Here is a 22,623-nt window from a genome sequence, read left to right as displayed (position 1 = left end):
CACTGACACATGGATCCTAGTTCTTCGTAGCACTGCAGAATGTCCCCCAGCCAAAGCATGGTTTCTAGGATTCAGGTTATTGCATACCAAAATAAATTTTGGTGCAGATTTTTTTTTTAGCACAGATTGGTTTTGTTTGCTAAGCACAAGCATAAATTTCTCACTCATAAGGACCATTAACAGGAGAAGTGGTGGGGGACATTTCTCATGGAGGAATTTTCCTTCTGTATGTATGACTAGTGCAATTTCAAAATTTATGGGGGAAAGCAACAGAAAGGTAGACCAACTCAAGGAAGTTACACTGGCTACTTCAGAAGAGCTTTTTAAGTGGCTAAGTAATTCAAAAAAATTAGTCAGAAACCCCTTTAACCTGAACATGATTATCAATCTTTTAGTTAGCATCAGAGATGCTTCTTTTTGAAATAGAGTTATTTTTCCACTCCTCCCTTGAGGACATGAGTATACAAAATTTCTGTTGTATTGTGTAGATTTTGGTGTTGATAGAAAAACAATACATTTTTGAATATGATTATAAATTAATACAATATTATTCCCAGCAAGTGCAGCCTAGCTTTGCAGACTTGTCTCATGGGCTATATAAAAGAGCAATGTAAGGGTATATTTTATAGAAAGCTCCCATGGCACTCTGAGTTCAAGATGTAGCAATTAGCTTACAGATGAGAGAGGAGATAGCGAGGTAATGAGCTGCACCTATTTTGTTGATGTGGAAGTGTCTAACAACAAACATCTCTGTATGAAGAAGTGAACAATTCTCTGCAACAATTGCATCACCTTTTCAGGTGGGAGAAATCATTGCATAAATGGCAGTGTGGAGTAAGTCATAGTCTGGCATTGTAATTGCTTTCAGGTTGCGAAGGGGCCTGAGGTCAGGGGGCAAGTGACCGTCTGTGAGATGATGATTCTCTTCCTGTACCACTTGAGTCGGTGGGAATTTTTCTGATGCTGTAGTGAGCCTGGACTTTTTCCTACAGTTTTTTATGGGTGAAGTTCACTGAGGCTCACCACTTCCCCTCCCTGACTTCCAGTGTAAAGGAAAGCGAATTTGGACGTTCAGTACTATATCGTGGGTTAGTGGAGGTAGTTCACATACGGTTGCTCCAATTCCTCATCTAGACTATAGAAAATCATGAAATGTTCTTGGGGCATGATTTTTAGGATATGCCATGGGATAGCCTGTTGCAGTTTGGGTAGGCATAGCTGCCTTATGCTGCTAGGTGAGACTGATGGTTGAAAAAAACCCCATTCCAGTGATTGCACCTATACATGTCTTTTGATTTGGACAATAAATACAACTTTTTTTAATTAAACCAAAGTCTAATACTGCGATGCACAGATTTTACAAATACCTGAACCAGGAAAGGAAATGTATTTTATTATTGCTACTGGTTGCTTACTGTAGCAGTGATTTTTTGCTTCATGAACTTGAAAAGGTACATAAGCATCTCCTTGCTTCATAGCTTCCTTGTTTTTGCTGAAGAACCAAAGTACCAAAACATGATTCCAAAATATTACTAATGCTATTCATCCCACCTTCTCAGAAAAGCAACTATTGAGATAATTGATTTCTCAATTCTGGTACTTTTGGTACTTAAATAATTCTTCTAGATTACTGGTGTTTTTCTTCTAAAACTTTTGTGGATTTTTGTGACCCTGTCTTATTTCTGTCTAAATTATCACTCCTAGTTTGAGAAGAGAATGCAGTGCAAGTTAGGTGCTTACCTTGTAGTCATGCTGAAAAAGAAGAGGCAAGTTTTCAATATTTTTCAAGTTTTAAACCCCCAGCTGTTTGGTGTCATTTTTCTAGAAAGTCTCACCCTACTACCAGGGCTTTAGCATGAGTTAAGATGCTTGGTGTAACCTGTTGACAACACGTGCCACTGCGGTTTTGTGCGGTAGTCAGGGGTTATCTGAAAAGTGAGCTAACAGATTAGTTATATTCCTGACTTTTGAAGTGAGTTTTAACAAATAAGTTTAATAAATGTACAATTATACTGGCTTGCCGGAATATCTTTGGAATAGGGCTCTTGTGGTCCCTAATACCTTCTTATATATATAATAAAAAGTATAGTCTTCAGAAATCCTCTGTGGAAAGGACAACTAATAGACAAGGAAAGAGACAGTGCTAATGGCTTTTTTTAGTTTAGTGATGTTAAGAGCAGAACAAACTTTAAATATTTAAAAAAAAAAAAAAAAAGCCCAAATCCAAATGACTTGACAGATGTCCTTGGTGATTAAATTTCAGCACATGCAGACTGGACTGCCTGCAGAACGCAGCCCAGCTGTAGACAGAGAAGTTAACAGCTATGTTTTTAGCTTGATTCCTTTTAGTAGTAAAAGGATGACTTAGATGAAATGCTCTATCAATATACTAATGTACATTATGCTTGTCTATAAGCCTCTTAATTTGTTTAAAATAATACTGTTGCTAATTATAGAAATGAAGCTGCACCAGTTATGTAGTAAGCTTATGTAGAAACACTGATTATAGCTCTTTGCATGAGGGATGGCTAATTTATAATATGAAACATTTTTTAGTAGAGTTGCTACCAGAGAAGCAATATTAATTACCTCTTCGAATTAACATTGATCTGAAATTTTTTAAAAAAAGTATTTGTGAGCTTTTATATCTTTCTGTTAAGTTCTTATTCAACAGTGAGGAGTGGTGTACAACTTCTAGACTGCTCAGCCATTAGTGCTGTTCGCTGGGATACGTATTAGCTGGGTAGAGCGTTGTCTTCTAAAGGTACAATCAATGAGCAGTTTTGCTTTTGTACACTGTGGAATAAGTACTTCCTCGGATTTCTGCCTGATAATATTGCACATGAGGACCCTTAGTTGTACAGCAGTTCAGAAACCATAACGCATTTTAGATTCCTTTCCAGACTGCCATTTAAAAGAAAATAATCATAATGTAGTCTATTAAGGCTTAGATTCTCATATTTTAGTTTCTTGTGACTTTCTTCCAATGGCTACCATAATTTTTTCCCTCTTCTAATCTTCCCCATATCTCACTTTCTGTAGAAAATTTGCTCCCATTATGTGCTTTATGAGTGCTTTGAAAAAGTGTTAACAGACAGCATGTTTCCAGTAGAGACAAAAATAAAAATGCCAAGGTCTCACAGGAAGTCCTGCATACCTCTCTGCTCACCCAGAGTAGGATAAGTTGGAAACGCTGGAGAAAAATAGCTCCTAGGGTTGACTGGAAGAAAGGGAGAACCGGGTAATGCTGATTGTAGGAGCTACTCATTCTGGAACAACTTTGCTAGTTTTGTTCTTTTTTTTGTTGTTGTTGGTTTTTTGTTTTGTTTTTTTTTTGTTGTTGTGTGTGTGTAATACTTCTGCTCTTTCTAAATTGCTTTCATCCCACCCAAATTTGTTTCGTAGTCAGTGTTCTGTTTGTCTTTTCTGTATTCCCAGCAGTATCTTGCTGGAGTGCCTGCTGCTTGTAAGTTCCTTTTTTGAGGGTTTTCTGAGCTCTGTCCAGAACAGAAATAGAGTTTTTTGAAATAGAGTCAACATCTCTCTTCCTTCCATTTTGCTCACACCTTTTCTTCCACCTCTCCAGTCATCGTTGTAGCTTTGGGATCTCCTGAAGTAAGTTTCTTTGTTAACACGCCCCTGCAATGCAACGCTATTTCATCATCCGTCATCTTCAGCTCTCTGCTTGACTTTCCCCTTTCCCTCTGCTTATTTCAACGGGGCTGCGTCTTCAGGATCCTTCCTTTTCCCTCTGTGTGCAATTGTGCTTCTCTGCTTCAGTCATGTTTTACTTCAGCATCTTGCTTAGCTGTTATCTTTATCTTTTAAGCAAGATTACATGATAAATTCTGAGAGTGACTATTTTAAGTAAATCAAGGTTTAACATATTTGCTGGTTTTTGGGATGTTCTAATAAAAATGTGCAAAACAATCCCTTATCCTCTGCACTCGTTCTTCCATCTTGAAAAACTGATACAGCACCCAGGTGAAAGTGAAAAGTGTTAAGAGTGCTGCTAATTGCCACCGAAGGTAGAGGACCTGCCTTCCTGCTGTGCACTGCAGGGAGCTCCTCTACCTGTCCTCTCAGAGGAGTGCTCATGTTCCCTTCCCTAAAACCACCTTCCCTCTAAGCAGTTAACCTCGTGCTCTACAGGTGCTTCAGCACTGCCATGTTGGTTTTGGAGAATCAGAGGCTTCGAAGTGGTCCTGCCACACGCATTTGGGAGAAATCCGTATGGCGACACAAAGTCGTCTCGACTTCAAGCAGTGCCATGGACTAGTAACTGTGTTCTTGGTACCTGTACCTCTGTACCTGTAGCAAATGGGTATTCAGGTATTTCCCTCTTGTTGTGCATGAACTTAAACTATTTCTTCCAATTTGAAGTGTCTCCTTAATTCTAATGTTCTCCTAGGTTGTGAAAATATCAAACACACTCTAAAAGGGGAGAAACTTCAAAAATTCTCTTTGCTTGATGTGTTTGTCTGATCTCTGTTAATAGGGCATCTAAGCACCTCTCTGTCAGCCCAAGGGCTTTGAGGTGGTTTTTTTTTGTTTTTAATGCAACTGTAAAAGAGAGAGCTTTCTAATGTAGTTCAGAGGGGAAGGAACAATTACCAGCAGGTGACTTATGCAGTAATCTGTTATCTTTAGCACTTTTGAATAACCTTACCCATGTTTTACAAATGCAATGTTACTCTGGTTTTTAATATATCTCCTTATGGCATTCTGGTCACAAGATACTTTAGGAAGTATAACTTTTTTGGAGGTTAGATTTAAATGACAGATTGAAATAAATCTTTCTGACAAGCTGATCCTGTGGTTGGTGAGGGTGTCAAAATACTTCATAAATTTTTATTGGAACTTAATTTTTGACAAGTTAACTCTTGCCTAAAATGTAATGATGGCTAGGAGAACTTGGAATAAGTAAATGGAAGCGTTTGTTCCTTTAAAATAAAAATTGAAGGATTTGCCACTTAAGTCTTGTGTAAATTAATAATCTTTCCTGTGCTGTAAATTTCAGCCCCTAATGAGGTGTGTCTCGGTGAAGAACAGAGTGAACTTTAAGTGAAAAATCCATGTTGTTCCTGTTGAGGGACAATTGGAAACGTGATGAAGGCAGATGGCAGGCTATTTGGTTACACCTGTAATCTGCAAAAGCTTGAACAGAAATTAGGTGAAGAATATTTTTGTAATTGACCTTTCAGTGAACTTGCATAAATTTTTTTCACTTACTCAGTGGATGTTTATGGCCTTATTTTTTCGATTACTAGATTAACCTATACTGAAATATTATGCCATTTATAGGGTTAATGCATTTGAGAAGGACATGCATGTGATTGTCCCCTTCTCTCCCCTCCTCCCCATTTTTAACTCTACAGAGCATCATTTGGAATTGAAATAGTCCATAATGGTCCTTTTTTTCCACTTTTCTTTAACAACATGAACACTAAATTATAGCTGTGCAATTATGTAAACAATGGAAATGCTTCCAGAATGAATACTTCCTTTTAAATTTTCATTTTGTGTAATTGCTGAAAGGTTTGGAGCCATAATAAACCGAAATTATTTTACACATTTATCGTTCTAAAGGTCAATTATGAAAGAAGTAAAGAAACAACACTGTACAGAATGAGTAAACCAATTTCTATTGCCATCACCATATGTTTTTCTTATTGCTTGTGTTTTTCCAGTTACTGTGTACATAGCATTCAATTAAAGTGATTCATTTACTAGGCTGTAAGCTGCTGAACAGAGTTTACATTTACAGAACAGCGCTTTGAAGGAAAGGAAACAACTTGCCTCTGTTTGAATTACCTGATTTTTGCAATATTACTGATAGGACATATGTTCTCACTTGGTCGCTTTCTCATGAGCCTGAATCTTCTGATAAGCTCGCATTGCTACTGAATTACTGCGTGAAATCATGCTTTTATTGTTAGCTGGATTGTGCATGAAAGTGTGCTAATTGGGAAATGGGAGAAAAACTGTCAAATTTTACCTGTGAGCACCTTCCTGGGGCGTGGTTTCTTTCCTGTCCGTTCTGGTTGGAGTAAGCTCAAGTAGAACAACAATATTCTCATCAGGACATATGAAGTCACTCAAACTATCGCAAATTTGTACTGAAATGCCTGAGATGAAAAATGGCAGTGGAAACGAAGGGAAAGATACGCTGAAGAGGTTTTTATTTGGGCTCTTATGATACACTCGTACATTGCAAACTTGCAACAGTTAGATGTGTGTTGTTTCATCGCAGCATACGAACTGTGCTGTGAATTCATCAGTTTGAAGCTCCATAACAAAAAAGAGAAATTGAGGATAGTTTCATTAGCTTTTCAAAATAAATTTTTCAAAGGTTTCTCACTATGAAAAATAATTTGGTTTTTTTAGTAGTGGCACGTCTCATAAACAGCAGGTTAGATCCATGCAGCCACATTCTTACTGCTTTTTGGAATGTGTGTGTTGTCACAGCTTTTGTTAAAGTTGTATTAGTCATGCTGTGCTGTAGACTCACAGGCAGGTATTAATATATTGAAGTAACAGTTTTGCAATTACTTTTTTATCCTCATTTTCTAAGTGTTCCATACAATGACCACAGTTAAAAGCCAATGAAGCTGGATGATCGTTACAGTGGTATTTAACAGATGGGATTGATGGAGTGAGGACAGGAGTCAACGCGGTTGTTTGTAGCAGGTCTTTGTACTTCCGACGTTCTCTTACCTTCCAGGCCAGGTTAGCATGGGCTCTTTTATCGTGGCATATGTCAACAGAAGTGTACTCCCATCTGCTACTCTATAGTTTGATGCCCAATTATTCAGAGACCAAACACATCGCAGTACCTGGCTCCATTTGTAATTACAGGTGTGTTGTGTTCTGAGGAGCCCGGTGCATTAATCAGACCCTTAATTATAAAAAGGTGGGTCTTTTGTTCTGCTTGGAGGGTGAGTTTACTACCCACTTTATGAGCTGCTGCATCCATCTGCTCCCTCTTTTTGAATGTTTGCATTGACTGATATCGACTTTAAAATGTATCAAAGGAAGTGATTAAAACTAGTTTAAACATTAACTCGAGTGGCATTTTAGCTTATTCAGGAAAGTGAAAGCATTATCTGCTACTATGCTGAAAACTAATATTATTTATTTAAAATATATAACACAGTTATTTCATAGGATGCTACTGCTGTAAATAGTTAGTGAAACACTAAATAGGTTCTGTCCAGGTGTTTAGCAGTGTTTTGAGAAAAAACTAGTGAAGTTAAAGCATATCTTCATATAGAGAAAAATGAGTTTGACTTCTTTAGTTTCTGATGTAGAAATTAAGCATACGGACACATTCTGGGACTAAATTTAAGTTCAAGTGTTCTTTAACATGTCCTAAAACCAGTAAAGATGGACACTGAAAATGGCTTTCCTTTGCAACTTTTCTTTGGAATTTTGAGACAAAAAGTAATTTTCTACTCAATATAGAAATAGCTTTATCTAATTCTTCAGCAAATATAACGTTGCAGGTAAGGATTATATAGATTTTGTGCCTAATTTTAAACCTGATGAAACCTTGTAGGAAGGAAGTCTTAACTCAAATACAGGAACTTTGCTCTGATTTGGAGACTGTGAAGAATTGAAACGTGGAAGGATTAAAGTTGAAACACTTATCTCGAATGTGTTCTGTGTCACAGGGTAATGATGAGAGCAAAGCTGTGGTTGGTGGTCTATTCTTACACATATAGTGCTACCTCTTAAAAACAAAAAACCCCCTCTGTTCCTTCAAAAGTTCACCAAAACCTCTTTTTTTTTCCCCAAAGCTTATCTATATTTGCTGTCTGAATTATGTAGAAGAGTGACTTAGAATAATCTAGTTAGCATAGAATTATCTGTGTTACCGTGCTGTGTGTGATAATTTCTTGCATTTGATATCGCTGTATTTCTTAACTAGTCCAGAAGAGCTAAAAAATCCCGTATGTGCTGGAGCAGCCTAACAAGTAGCAAGCCACCTGCTCTCAGTTACTTTGCTCCTTCAGGGCAAAGGTGGCAGTCATTTGTGTCATCTCATGTTTTCAGGGCTACAGAATTTTGAGTAATGTGATTTTAGGAAATACCTCATTTGGAGTGGTGTAATGCTGCATCTTAAATTGATTAATAGTATGAACGTTTTCAATCCAAAGTCTTATTTAACAGGAGAACAGTTATACTTAGACACAGACATAGGCATTTGTTCAGGGTTTTTTTTTTGTTGGTTTTTTTTTTTTTTGAATAGAAATTAAAGTGTACAAATATTACCAAAATACAAAATGCGCTTTTCCTATTAAATGCATCTACAGGGGAAAGTACTGGTTGTTACATGACAATCAGTTGTACATAGAGCTGTGTGGCTCTGAAATATCACCTTGATGAGTGGAACTGGTGAATTGCAAAGTTAAATCTTCTAAAACTCTCACTTTTGATTTTGGGCTTTTTTTTTATTTTTTTGTTTGCTTGCTTGCTTATCTCTTCTCAAACAGGTAACTTCTCTTTCAGGATATCTTAAATACTGTCATAAAGCACTGCCCACCTTGGTTTTTCTTCCTGGGCTTACCTGGCTTTACAATGCTGATAGGAGACTTCATTACCGCAGCAGCCAGGGTTCTGAGCACAGACATGCTGGAGGTGAGTATGGCAATGCCCGGTGCCCCTGTCCCCTGAGAGCGCACGCTTGCTAATGAGGTTCGGATGTCTCCACTCTAACAGGTGTTGACTCATTAGTGCAATGAGAAATGGGGCTCTTGGGGCAGATACCATGGCAGCTGATGTGTGAAATTGTGGGATAAGGTGACATACTAGTATTGCAAAGGTGTTTCATCAAAAGGCCAAAGTGTGAGAAATCATATCCTTGCTAATATTGCAGCACGCCTGTGTGCTAAAAGCAGGACTTGGATTTCAGAATCTCATTAGCTTTTTTCAGTGAGCAAATATTGAAAATATGGAACTCTCTTGGTAATACTGAATTTCTTACTAAACATCAACACTAATAGAAATGTGACTAATCGATTAAATTAGTGAAGGATAGGTAAAATGGCAAATCAATGATGGATGCCAAAATAAGGATAAAGGTTTGGCAATCCTGGGAAAAACAGGAAAGCTTTGTTGTGCATGAAACACCAGTTCAAGGGAGACCTTTCTGTCCGTTTTGGCCAAGTGCTTTTACGGCTGCTCTTGACATTTATGTGGCTGAGCGGGTGGCCCTGTGCAGGGACACAGCCCTCTCGTATTTCAGCAGAACTGAAATGGTGAGCCTAGCTGTGCTTTTTCCATCGTACCTCAAAGAGCTTACAGCCATTAATTTTTGACATCTCTTTAAAAAAACTGATCAGCCTGATCATTGATCCAAAGCTTAAAGTGCTAATAAGAAATGAATACTCAACTTTCCATGGAGGAAAAAAAAAACCAAACCCAAAACACCACCACCTTCCATTTCTCCTACAAGCATAAAACTTAGCGTGCATTGTATTTTCGGCGTTATGCAGGATTATATAGCAGTAGTTAATGCATTTATAGCTCATGCCGTGTTGCTTTTGCTGGTTGTATTTCTCTATGCATTTTTATCATGTATACAGTCAGTTTGAGTGCATTGTGCTGTCCTTTCTGTCACACAATCAGCTAATAGTAGTGCTGGATTAGTGCTTAGAATTCTCATTCAGCTTTTCTTTAGGAGGCTCTGTATTTTTTATTGACACTGAATTGCTGATAGTTCGATTGTGTAATGACAGAGGAGGTATTAAAAATGCAGAATGCACTTAGGAGCAGGGCCAGGTCCTTGCTGGAGGAGAAGCTTGGCCTCAGAAAAAGAGCAGATCAACACAGCAGCAAAAAGCATGGGCAGTAAGTGTGTGTAAGTCACTGCTTTAATGTGGCTTTTGCTGTAGTTGTAAAGGGAAAGCTACCAGGACATTGTTCCTCAGGACACTTTAAGAATACAGCACACGTAGTATTTATGGTGATATACACTAGCCTCGTAGCTTATGTCATTTTCATAACTTCAGGAAGTATCTTTTTAATGAATATTTTTGTTTACTTTTCCTTGGTTAGGCTCCCCGTTCAGAAGCTCACACCATCCTTGGTTCTCTTGTTTGCTTTCCAAATATCTACCAAGAAATCCCACTGTTGCGGCCCATTTCAGAAGCCGGTGAAATCATCGCAGGAACTGCAGATGTGAAGGTAAAGTCACATTTCATTCGTAAATCGTTAGGTAACCTAACATTTTTACTATTCAGTCATTTCATTTTTACTGTATGTTTTTTGTTTAAAAAATAAACCCCTCCTTCTCCTCAAAACCCCACAACTGCACACATTGTATGTACTTATTTGGTAAGGATTGCTTTGCTTAACATGTACCATAAAATTAACAAAGCTTAGATACAGCAAATTACATTTTATTTTCGAGGAGAGTGAACTGGCTGTGATCAAATGCAATATTTTCCAGCCAGATGCCTGTCAGGTCAATTCATTAAATGATGTTTGTGGTATTATTTAAAGTGTCCGTTCGTGGTATCTGTGTATATTAGCTTGTCCTGTAAGAGATGTGGGGTGTATATAAGGGGAGATATTTTTTGCCTTATTGGTACTATGGTAAAGAAAATTCCACTGTTGGAATCACCATCTTATGTGAATGGTTTTTCCCCGCAAATTAATTTCAGTGGGACATCTTGAGACGTGAATTGCTTTGCAGGATGGAAAGCTTTGTAATTTAATGACCTTCACAACAATAATCTTGTAGGGGAAAAATCACACGCTCCCTTGCTCAAAGACCTGACAAAGGTGACCTGGAACATCATTTGCAGGTGGAACCTGCCAAAATGGTTGCCCTCACACAAGCCTCTGTTGCTTTTTGCTAAACTTGAGGCACCACGATGATCCACTGCACAAAATTAGGTGTAGCTGGGGAGGAATCTCCAAATTTCTCATGCGGCCTGAGAAGGTAGAACTGGAGAGAATGCAAAACCCTTGGCATGCTTGGCTCCCGTTCTTGCTTTCTTCATCAGTCCTCTGCGAGTCACTGATGGGGTCTTAAAATGGTCTTGATTCTAAAAGTGTCTTTTCTGTACTAAAAAATACACTAAATTTTTCAGAATGTGGCCTGCTTAGACCTAAATGCTATAGGTTGTATTATCAAGTGATCACCACTCATCATTAGTAAATACCCATCAACTCTGAAAATGAATTGATTTCCATAGTGCTGCCTGTACATGATTTTTAGGTTGGTTGGATTTATCCACGAGGGCCTGTATATTTGAGGTGTAATCAGTAAGTATTTCTCCCTTGACAAAATAAAATTGGCATGAGGTAAAAATGCTTTAAGAGTAGACTTGAGAATTAAAGTTATTTCACTTGTAACTATGTCAAAATTAAACAACTTTATTTAAAGTAGATGTATGAAAAAGATGTTTATTCTAATTTATTTTCTTATTTTAGTGTTACCTTGTAAATATTTTATTGAAGAATGCTACAGAGGAGCCAAGTGAAGCTGCAAGGTAAAATATTGAGTAAAAGAAATGGGAAAATGGGGAAGGCTTTCTCGTTACTTATTTTTGGTGCTTGTACAGTTGGGTTGTTATTACTGCCTTGTAGTTTGATCCTATTTAGATGAATTCTTCAGGTATATTAAGATGAGGTCCGCTCTGCGCCATGAAGGTGCTGACTGTTGTGTGAGAGGGAAAAGAGAGATCACATCTTTTCTTTATGCATTTCTTTCTTTTTCTTCTTTATTTTTTTTTTCTGCCTCTAAATATTTTTCTAAAACTTCTGACAAAACCACTTTTTCTTTTAAAAAAGATGCATAGCCATTTGTGGCCTTGGAGTTTGGATATGTGAAGAACTAACGCAGTGCACAAACCACCCCCAAGTGAAGGAAGCAATCAATGTCATAGGTGTGACACTGAAGGTATTACTGTGACGGTCTCTGTAGTCAATAAGCATTGTGTAAGAAGGGTATTTTCATTTTTTGAATAGTTGCTGATTATATGGAGCACAGTCTTCTGGCTTGTCTGTTCGTTGCTGAAGACACTGACAGGATGCTGCTGAACGCACAGCTGCTTGGGACTTTTTGCATAGTTTTAGTGATACAGCATTAGCCATCATCAAAAAGATGTCTCCCAGTTCTGAACCTTTGCATGTAATTAGTAGCTCATTATCTTCAGTGAGCATGGTTCAGAGTATATGCACAGTTCTTCAGTGGGGCCAAGGTGGTATCCTATACAAAAGTGCAAAATATTTGCAAAAATAGCATGTGAATATGTACCTAAAGACCCTTTCCACAAAAGACCAAATTAAGATTACATAGATAATGTCAAGCCTGCTGTTTTCTAATGCTGACAATATGATTTTGCAACATTAACATTTTTTATTGTTTGTATAGATGCAAAATAATTTTAAATGTAGAAAAATGGAATGCATTGTATTGTATCTGAATATTTTCTTTGGCTTTTAATCACCTTTTCTCTTCCAGTTTTCTAATAAACTGGTAGCTCAGGTAGCCTGTGATGTTCTTCAGCTGCTGGTTTCTTACTGGCAAAAGCTTCAGAAGTACGAATCCTCTCTGTCCAGAAAAATTACTGAAGTACGTAATTTTTCTTAAATTGTTTGTATGGAAATTGTATGCAAAATTGCCTTAATTCCTTACTTGAGCTACTGCCACTGTGACTTTATGTTAACTTTTTCCTTCTTCTGCAATTATTGTTAGGAGATGTACTTCCTGTAGTCCTAGGACCAGTGTACTTCTCTCACTTGTAGTGATTTATTTCCAAAATGCTCAGTAAAACTTTGTTTCACTTGGACATTGATTTACAAGGGCAGTTAGATGTTTCTAAGAGAATTTAACCTTTTTCATATCCTGTTCAAATGAAGTTCATGCTCTGTGTTTATAGTGAAAGAAGTTAAATGTCTTTCTGGAATTTTGTTTATTTTAATGTAGATCCTTGTGGCCACTATTGCATTTCTTTTGCCGAGTGCTGAATACTCCTCTGTGGAAGCAGATAAAAAGGTACATCACTGAAAAGGGCAGTCTCCATTCTTTCCTTGTGCTGTTCAAGATGGTTATGAAATGAAGTTTCTTTGAACCAGAGTCATATTTTAAACTTTCAAACTCATACCTTTAAGTTTGGGTGAATTTCATAGAATATACCTAAATACTGTGTTACATGTTTTTTTTAGTTTATAGTTTCACTGCTACTTTGCTTGTTGGATTGGTGTATGGCATTACCCATGAAAATGCTACTGGAGCCGGTGTCTGCTGGTGTTCTTGAAGATCAGCATGCATCCAAAGCTCCTTTACTGGACTATATTTACAGAGTGAGTATGAGGAATGAATGTGATTTATTGTGTCTAGGTGTTTAAAGAAGCCTTTCACAGACCCTTTTAGGCATAGAAGCATTTTTAGCAAGCTGTAGAAAATCATGAATTCTTGCAGTGTGGGCAGAAGTCATACAGATGAGAAGTTAAGAATGCAAAATGTAAAGATGGTAAGATCAGAGATGAGACTGAGGATGGTGAAGAGAGAAAGGTAAAATGCTTAAAGCAAGCCAGGGAAAACAATCTTTGCAGAAATATTTGAATTATTTGAAATAGGCTGTTAAAATACAAAGTAGGTCCTGAAGTGAGCTGTTAAAGTACAAAATAAGAGCTGACAAAGAGTGTTATTTTAAAAATGCCATATTTAGACATAGATGGTTTTTGTAGCATGTCCTGGCTTTCACAATGTAAAAATTATGGTGGGTCACTCCTCATTGAATGTGTTAAGTGGGTACTGTCATGTATACTTTATTACTTCTTCAGTGTCATGCTTGTCTCCTTGCAGGTTCTGCACTGTTGTGTGAATGGCTCCAGCACGTATACTCAGCAAAGCCATTACGTTCTGAGTCTGGCAGATCTCTCGTCCAGTGATTATGACCCATTTTTGCCACTGGGGAATGTCAAGAGCTCTGAGCCAGCCCAGTGCCACTCCTCCACGGATTTGGGCAACCTGCTCACTGTCGCCGAGGGTAAGAGTTCACAGAGTGTGGTGAGGACCAGCATGTCAGGGGTCAGCAGCTAGGAAATAAAGCTTTCCAGGTTACATCTCTTCCTTGAAGATGTGCTTCTCCTTACTGCGCATAGCAACTATTTGTTGAAAACTGGGCAGCACCCTTTTTTAGTGAATTCCAGTGTCCTCTGTAATAGGATGTTCGAGTTGGTGAAAAGCAACATCAGCAACAAAGATCACAGGAGAAAGAAAATGTCACTAAGGTGCTGCATAGTGGGAAATTTGTACAGAGATAGGATAGACCGAGAAGCTGGTTTTTCCTTTGGTACTACTTATAATTTAGTATATAGAATTAAATTCAACAAATAAGATAAGCCACAGATCAGACTTCTTTCAGAAGCATGCAGCTGCCCTTCTTGAATTTTTCAGTAGAAATTACTCCATTGTCATAGATAATTTGCCTGTTCTGAGTGGTTCGAGAAGAACATTGGACCAAATTCTGCAGCTGCATAAATACACCATTCCTGCCTATTCACAATCTACCTGTGTCTAAAGTGAAAAGAGATTATTTGGATCTAGGTACACTATGTACTAACTTTTTAAAGTCAACCTAAAAGAATACATCCAAACATATGAAATAATTTATCTTTATTTCAAACACTTGTTAAAAATAACCTTTAAAACAATGGCTGTTCAAATTTAAAGTAATTTCATATATTAATATGCATTAACATATTTCTGCAGAAGAATCAAAAGTACAGATGCAGTATGAAGTTGTGTGAAATAATGTTGGATTGGCAGTGATGCTTTAAAGTAGTATTTTCAGGTTTTGATACTGTACTGTTTTTCTATCCTACAGCTTATCTTCTTTGGTTTTGTGTATTTTTAGTTTTAAAGAAAGGGTTAAAAATATTAAAACTTATTCTGCGCACATTTCTTGGTGTGTAGGATGTGTTGTGAATAGCAGAAAGATAAAGTTATGTGTTGGATACCTTTGTCATTTTAGGTAGAATGACATTTTTCTCATCTTGGATATGTTAGTGCCCTACAAGTTCTTTGGTTTGCTTGCTTTTGAAAAAGATTAATTCAGAAATTTACTACTGGAGGATTCAGGAAAAGAATAAAGAGCCTTTTTTTATGAGAGGAGGCTGAAGAATTTTGGCTTTTTAGGGCTAGCAAAAGGCTGAAAAGGAATATAACCATTGTTTAAAAGTGCATTAAAAGGTATAAATACCAAGGAGAGAGGAAAACACTATAAACTAGAGAAAAATAGTTTTAAACTAGATATGAACAAAACCTAGAAATTAGAAGGTTTCTGGTTCTAAAAGGGGTAATATTCTGGAATAACATTCCAGTAGGAGAAGTGAAGGCACAATGTAACTCAGAGCACGATCAGTTTATGAAATAACTGATGAATTTGCCTGTGCTGAGAGGAACATCTTGGGATCCAGAAAGCTTCTTCCTGTCTCATACAACAAACTTTACCACTATGCTGCCAAAGACCAAGAAGCATTAGTTTTTAGTTGCATCTTTGGTTTACTTTGTGCTTCTTGTGCCATGTCCCTCTATTGCTATTACTGCTGTAGGGGTGACTGTGGGAATACAGGCAGTAAGGAGAAACACCTTAACCTGCCAGGTGAAACTGTAGTGACAGCAGGCATTGTGGGATTGGCGTGCAGGACTTTTAGTGTGTTGTATGGAGACTTGGATGTCAAAGTAGGCTAAATATCAAAAGGCATGTGGTAAAAGAAAATAAAAATGTATGACAGGTAGAATTTCTTGGAAAGTGATTGTAAATAGTTTCTTGAACAGGAAGATTAGGATGACAACTAAGGCAAGCTTCTGAAATACGACAGAAATTTGCAGATGCTCTTTTTTAATTGCCTCTTGCTGCTCTTACTGATCTGTTATCTTTTCATTGATTGCTTTAGAAAAAAAAAGGAGGAATTTAGAATTGATACCTTTAACGGCACGGATGGTTATGACTCACCTGGTGAATCACCTGAGCCACTACCCGCTCAGTGGAGGCCCTGCCATTCTTCACAGTCTCCTTAGCGAGAACCATGACAACTCCTACGTGGAGTCCTCCGAGCTGTCCTCAGAAGTCTTCCGGAGTCCCAACCTGCAGCTCTTTGTATTTAATGACAGTACTCTTATATCTTACCTCCAAATCCCTACAGAGAAGACGACGAACACTGAGCCAGCAGCAACCCCTTCGGACGTAAGGGTAATTGTCAGAGATATCTCAGGAAAGTACTCTTGGGATGGCAAAATATTGTATGGACCTCTGGAGGGCTGCCTTCCGCAGCAGAGCACAACGAACGCGTTTGTGATCTCAGGCAACCCTGAGCATCACTTCATTTCCCAGAAAGACATTTCTCAGGTGGAAGAGGGAGAAGACGCTCTTGACCAATTGCTGGAAAAGATCGCTAACACCAGTCCTGAATGCCTTTTACATCCCCAACGAAAGCTGAATGAGCCATCGCCACCGCCCTTTGGTATGAGCTACGACCAAGAGAATGCCATCACTGAAGCCCTGATGAGGCAGAGTGCCCAGGAAAAAGAGTATATATTTAAATGCAACTCAGACTTCAGTATGAAGGTGGCCCGTCAAGAAGAACCACGTCCTGCTGAACCTCAAGCATCCTTTTATTTCTGTCGGCTGTTGCTAAATGACTTGGGAATGAACTCCTGGGACAGAAGGTAGGAAGAGAGGATTCAGAACGGTACTCTTCTCACTTCTGCCCCCAAACATGTACAGACTTAAGTGAGAATTATATAGCTGGCTGGTAGTCAGAGCATACTTTTGAACTTTTACATATACCTGCTTCAGTGATTACTTTAAATAGACATCTGCAGATTGTTTATAATAATAAAAAAATCATCTGAATCATCCTAATTTGATTCCCTTCATTTAGGCGTTTGAGTGAGAAAATACTGTGTCTGCACTGTGTTGCATTTTCCTTCAAAACTTTCTTTTTATATATTTATAGAAAAAGCTTTCATCTTCTTAAGAAAAATTCAAAATTACTGCGAGAACTGAAAAATCTGGATTCCCGCCAATGGTAGGTAATGTTTACCAAAGACACCATTGATAAGGTTACCATTTCCAAAGAAAGAATAAGTACATCACCAAACCCAAAAATTCATTAAAATTGCATGTGCTAGCAATACAAATATTTGTATGAAAAATGGATTGTCTGTTTCCACGGAGATCTGGAACCTGAATGGACAAGCTATTTTCACTGGCACTATATACATAGAATTCAAAATTAGTAGCAAATAATAAGACACAGCAACCTAGTTCCTGTTTTCTTTAGCTGAGAGAGGAAGGAAGAAGTTCCAGAATTTTTTGTGACTTTGACTTAACTCACACAAAGGACTGTTTTCTGCAGGATGACCCCTGTGTCGAGAGCAGTATTTTAAGGGATAATCTCCATACAACTACTCTACAGCCAGGTAGTGGCAGAATAGTGTTCTGAATATTATGTTTTATTTTTCATTGCTTGACATACAGCTATTTGAAAAAATGTCTGCAGCATTGCAGAGTTCTGATTTTCTTGTATCCCAACAATTGTCATACCAAATCCACTCAGCTTGTTTTCAAAGAAGCCAACTGTCACTGTCAGCCTTGTAAAACTCAACCCAGGATCTGAAAGTTAATAATGTTTTTTTTCTTTCTCATATATCATCACTCTATAATTAAAATTCTGTAGGTCACATTATGCTCCTATTAACACCTGTGCGATCTTACTGCTTCGGCAAGGTTGCACAGATGTAAGTGATTAACCCTGTAACTGAACTTGGTCATCAATTCTTTTACCCATGCAAGGAAGGAATAGACTCTGCTCTGCTCTCTGAACTGTGGTCTGCATTGTGGTCATGGGGGGGGAAAATTGGTGAAAATAGATTTCTGCAACTGAAACTGAGTGATGTATTTGTGTGCATAAAAGAAATGGACGTGTAGAGTTAAACATGGTCACCTGTTCATAGCTTTTTAAGTGCAGGTGATCTAAAAAATAATTTTGAGATAAAACTTCTTTAACTTTTATTTCTTTTTATATCTAATTACAGCCGTGAAACTCACAAGATTGCGGTGTTTTACATTGCAGAAGGACAGGAGGACAAATGTTCAATACTGTCCAATGCAAGGGGAAGCCAGGCATATGAAGATTTTGTTGCTGGACTGGGCTGGGAGGTAATAGTCATAAATTTAGGCGAGCTAACGTACTTGATCTGAAGACCTATGAAAATCAATGTAAGCTGGTTAAAATAGATAAGTGGAAAACAAACTGCTTATGTCACTGCATATTTTTTAATTCTCAAAAAAAAAAGATAAATTTTTATACACCCTAATATTTAGCAGTACTTAAAAGATCACCTTTTTAGCAGAATTCTGTAAATCCTCATGCTACTTAGGGATGAATGCATCCTTCCTGTTTCTGATGGACAGGTGGTGCTGCAGTGGACGTTTCTGCTTTCTGCGTCATTAAGAGCTATAGCACAATCTTACCTTCATTTTAGCTCCTTTTAGCTCTTCATGTGGTCAGACCACTCACCCAACTACAGGACTGCTTTACAAAGGACAAAAAAGTTTTGTTTTAGTTTGCGTTGTTGAAATAGTGTGTCAGTAACCTAAATGACATGAACATTTATGTTTTTTGGAAATACATAGTAGCTGCGTTTCATGTTTAAGGATTTAAGTGACACAAGGTCTACAGGGAGAGGTAGCATCCTCAGTTAGACTGATGCAGTTGGGAAAACAAACAAGCTTTTGGACACAAGCTTGTCTTCATAGAGACATTTCTTGTGAATAATCTTCTAGAGTAATTTCTTCTAAGGTTTTTCTTCTTGTACAAATCTTCAATTTCTTTTGCAGTTTTTCTGAATATTTATATTTTCTCTGCACTTTTTCTCGTGGTGTATGCTTTGAGTGGCCTTACTGAGCCATTCATAGCCCTTAGAGCAGCTGCGCATGACAGAATGCTTTTGCTTCCTTGCTGTTGTTTGCTGGAAGGAAGGTAAAAAAGCCGTATAGATAATGACTCAGTACCTAGTTAAGAGACGTTTACTTTTAGTAAATGTCAAGTACAGGAATGGGAAACAGACACATCTAATGCAAGGATCACAAACCCATAGGGGAAGACTTCCCTTTCTCTGGGATGGCTACAGAATTCTAGAGTGGTAAATTCACCAAGTCTTGATATATAAATACTGATTATTCTTTCCAAATTTCTTCTAATTATGACTTTCAATCAATCAGGTTGATCTTTCAACACACGGTGGGTTTATGGGTGGCCTGCAGCGCAATGGCAGCACAGGACAAACGGCCCCCTATTATGCTACCTCTACCGTGGAGATAATTTTTCATGTGTCTACAAGAATGCCATCAGATTCAGACGATTCACTGACCAAAAAGGTAAATAATTTGCTGTATATTTCAAAATGTTGTCTGTAGTCTTCAAGTGCTTAAATTAGAGTTTAAATTGAAAACAGATTGTGCTAACCGGTCCTAGCAGGCCATCTTTGCTGTGCCACATGGTGCTCTGCAGCTAGATTATCTGAATTAAATGGCATCTAAATTCTGGATTCTGAAACACAATTAACATTTCCATGGTAGCCTCAAATACCACCATTAGTAATAATATTAGCAATAATTTCATTTGAATGTTGTCTGCCTGCCAAAACTGTTGTAGTTCGGTAGAACAAAACAACCAAATGCAGCATAATAAAACCTTACAGATGAATCGTCCAGCATGTTAACAGAAAAGAAAAGAAGTGAAAGAGAAGTGACAAGCATAGTACCAAAAGCAGCCAGCTGATATTTAAAGCCATTATCCAGTTATTCACAATTCTGACAAGCAGACTCTGCTTCAAAGATGGCCGGAACCCAGCCCAAAATTTTGTTGGTATCAGTACTTAATCATTTGTCTTTCCTAACAAGGAGTGATTTGAGATTATGGTGCTTGCCAACTGCTGCTTAGAGTCGAAGAAGATTTTAGGTGCGTACCAAATCTTTGCCTTTTTAATTAGGATTGGCAACTTGTCCTACATAGGTTGTTAATGTGCGTTAATAATGCTACTACAGCCATCCAGTCTACCATGTGATACTATTGTGCTCTGAAAATTATCTATAAATATGTCACTGGGTGATTGTATTTGTTGTCCAGTTAGTTTCAAAACGACATGTGCTTTTCCTTGAAATAAAAAGGTGGAATTTCTGATTACTTGTCCTGAAAACTTGCCCAGCATTTAATAGTAAAGCTAGATCCTTTCTTCTTTATTGTGATATCTGTCATAAAAAAAACAAAAAACAAAAAAACAACAAAATGTTTCGCTTTATGTATGCAACTCATTATCTTTGTATTAGTGGATTTACATGGCTATGGAAAAAAATGTTATCTGATTACTTTAGGATCGAGAAGTAGGGCTCTGGTACATACTAAAAGGCTATATAGTCTCTATCACTTTACCAAGGTAGGACTATCTGTATTTTTGTTATTCTGGCCGGTATTTATCTAGCTGCTAGTTAAAAAACTCCAGTGTTGAATGCTTTACTGTTTCCCTAGGTAGCGTACTCCTATGCTCCACTTTTTGTACCATGAGAAAATTTCTTGTAGCATCTACTTTGCTTCAGTTTAAACCCATTTGTTCTTACCATATTCCACATGGATATAGAGAACAGATAATTTTGCAGCAGACTTATTCATTTCTGAGGACTGCTGCCACGTCTTCTGCGGTCTTACTTTTCCTACACAAATGGTGGTCATTTAGTTTAATCTTCCCTTGTAAGACATACCTCCTGCATTTGATGGAAGCATAGCAAAGGCAGTGAAATATCATCTAGCTGTTGAGTAATACATCACCTGTGAGAGGAGAAAGCACAGTCAGAAAGAGCTACCACAAGGGGAAAAATGGGTTTTAATTGCGAACAGTATATTTTACTAACTCTCCTAATTCCTACCCATGTTAGGGGATTAACACAGACATTGAGAGAGTCCGGTTATTCTTTTTAATTGTCTTCCCTACATTTGCTTTAAGAGAATGTTGGTTTCGTGAGAAAGAAAAAGCAAAAGTATTTAGTAGTTGCCAGCCTCCAAGTCTCAAAGTGCTAGGAAACAAGGCCAGCTACAGTATATACTATGCACAGAAAATACCGCAAAGTAATTGCTTTAAGACTTTAAAAAAAAACACACCTTAAATCTGTTATAGGAATGGAACACTGCAGGGATCAAACTGTGTATTCCATAAAGAAGGACAAAGCTCTGAGCAACCTAATGGACCTCGGGATCTGGCCTCACTCAAGTGGTGGGTTGGACCAGATGACTTCCAGAGGTCTTCTGTAATGTGTAATCTTCCATGGTTCGGTGCTTCTGTACAGAACAGTTTCATTTAATTTGTCACAGCTCTTTTGTAAGTAAGCATGTATTTCTGTGCAAATTAGCATAGACTTCTTAACAAATTTTATAAAACTGCAGCTAAGAGTGGAGGCAAGATGCATTTCAGAAGCACTGTCAAATTTCTGGAAGATTGATAGTTCTCCAATTCTTTGAAAATGCTGATGGATGAACTAGCCTGCATTTGAAACCAGTGTTTTGAGCGTGAGTGTTGATCCAAACCATTTCGAAAGACAATATTAAACATCCTGCAAGAACTCTTATAACCCTAAAAGTGCCCATTTCTTGAAATTTCACTTGTGAACCTTAGCTGTGGAGGCTGTATACTGAAATACATAAAGGCAAGTACACTGATGCTCTAGCAGCAAAATTGCTCAGTCTGCAAAGTCCCATGTTGATTGTGGCAGCCTTTGCATGTGCAGAACACAACTGGCTTGTGTGCTTGAAAAGAAACACATGCCTGCTTGCAACATACTCTTAAACAAGAAGAAAATGAATTTATTTCCCACACCTGTTGATGCTGCACTTATGAATTCTGCAATACCTGGTTAACAGAGTCGTGATCACATGCAACGCTGCTTCTGAGATCATGGCAACTCTCAAGATCATCACAAGTATTTTAATACTTCCACTAGCTCACTGAACAGTTAGTGCATGCTGGACTCAAGTCCTCACCTCAGATTATTGGGGCTATATGTCCAGGTTAAAAAGATTATTTTATATTTATTACTTTTTTGTGTCAGTGCTTCTTTTTCATAGCAGTGTGTGAGAGGAAGGCAGATTACGATGTTGTCTTTCAGTACCTGCTCCATGTTAATGTTTGGTGTGATAGAACTATATATGGTGTTAGAGGACAGTATTACTGGGAGGAGAAAATTTTATCATGTTGCCGACCAGGATGCAATGGGGGCCACAACTTTTTTTTTTCTTGCCTTCCCCCTGCTTCCAACAGATAGGGTTGCATAGATACTATCTGGGGGATATCTCTGAAATCTTTGTCATTTTTGTGGTTTCTTCTCTTCTTGTTTTGCCTACAGACAGGCAAAAAGAATTCAGTACCAATCAGTGTGCTTGGCTCGCAAGCTCCAGAGCTGAACAGAAGGTCTTACCACCTGCTGGCCAAGGAAGTGGTACAGCAGGCCATAAATTCTGCGAGCTGGGGAATTAAGCAGATGCAGTAATTTTACTTAAATATGTTATTATGGTTCTTTATTTTTACTGAACACAAGAGGATAAATT

General features: G+C 37.9%; 1 protein-coding gene across 7 annotated transcripts in view; it reads left to right on the top strand.

Annotated features, from left to right (window-relative positions):
* Positions 1 to 22,623, top strand: part of RALGAPA2 (Ral GTPase activating protein catalytic subunit alpha 2) — a 136,429-nt gene that overhangs the window by 52,741 nt on the left and 61,065 nt on the right. For 6 of the 7 annotated variants that reach the window (XM_049801114.1, XM_049801110.1, XM_049801111.1 and 3 more), the window contains 12 exons: positions 8,512 to 8,640; positions 10,060 to 10,188; positions 11,443 to 11,501; positions 11,803 to 11,911; positions 12,476 to 12,586; positions 12,941 to 13,009; positions 13,180 to 13,317; positions 13,823 to 14,006; positions 15,919 to 16,690; positions 16,981 to 17,052; positions 18,062 to 18,185; positions 19,251 to 19,406. In XM_049801114.1, coding sequence (XP_049657071.1) covers positions 8,512 to 8,640; positions 10,060 to 10,188; positions 11,443 to 11,501; positions 11,803 to 11,911; positions 12,476 to 12,586; positions 12,941 to 13,009; positions 13,180 to 13,317; positions 13,823 to 14,006; positions 15,919 to 16,690; positions 16,981 to 17,052; positions 18,062 to 18,185; positions 19,251 to 19,406 — 2,052 coding nt within the window. Of the gene's footprint in view, positions 1 to 8,511; positions 8,641 to 10,059; positions 10,189 to 11,442; positions 11,502 to 11,802; positions 11,912 to 12,475; positions 12,587 to 12,940; positions 13,010 to 13,179; positions 13,318 to 13,822; positions 14,007 to 15,918; positions 16,691 to 16,980; positions 17,053 to 18,061; positions 18,188 to 19,250; positions 19,407 to 22,623 lie in introns of those variants that run through there. The other variant, XM_049801115.1, reaches the window with a different exon arrangement.

The sequence above is a fragment of the Accipiter gentilis genome, chromosome 5 (genome assembly GCF_929443795.1).
Source record: "Accipiter gentilis chromosome 5, bAccGen1.1, whole genome shotgun sequence".
Lineage (NCBI taxonomy): Eukaryota > Metazoa > Chordata > Aves > Accipitriformes > Accipitridae > Astur > Astur gentilis.
Note: the sequence above shows the minus strand (reverse complement) of the source record. Positions and strands in the feature narration are given on the sequence as shown.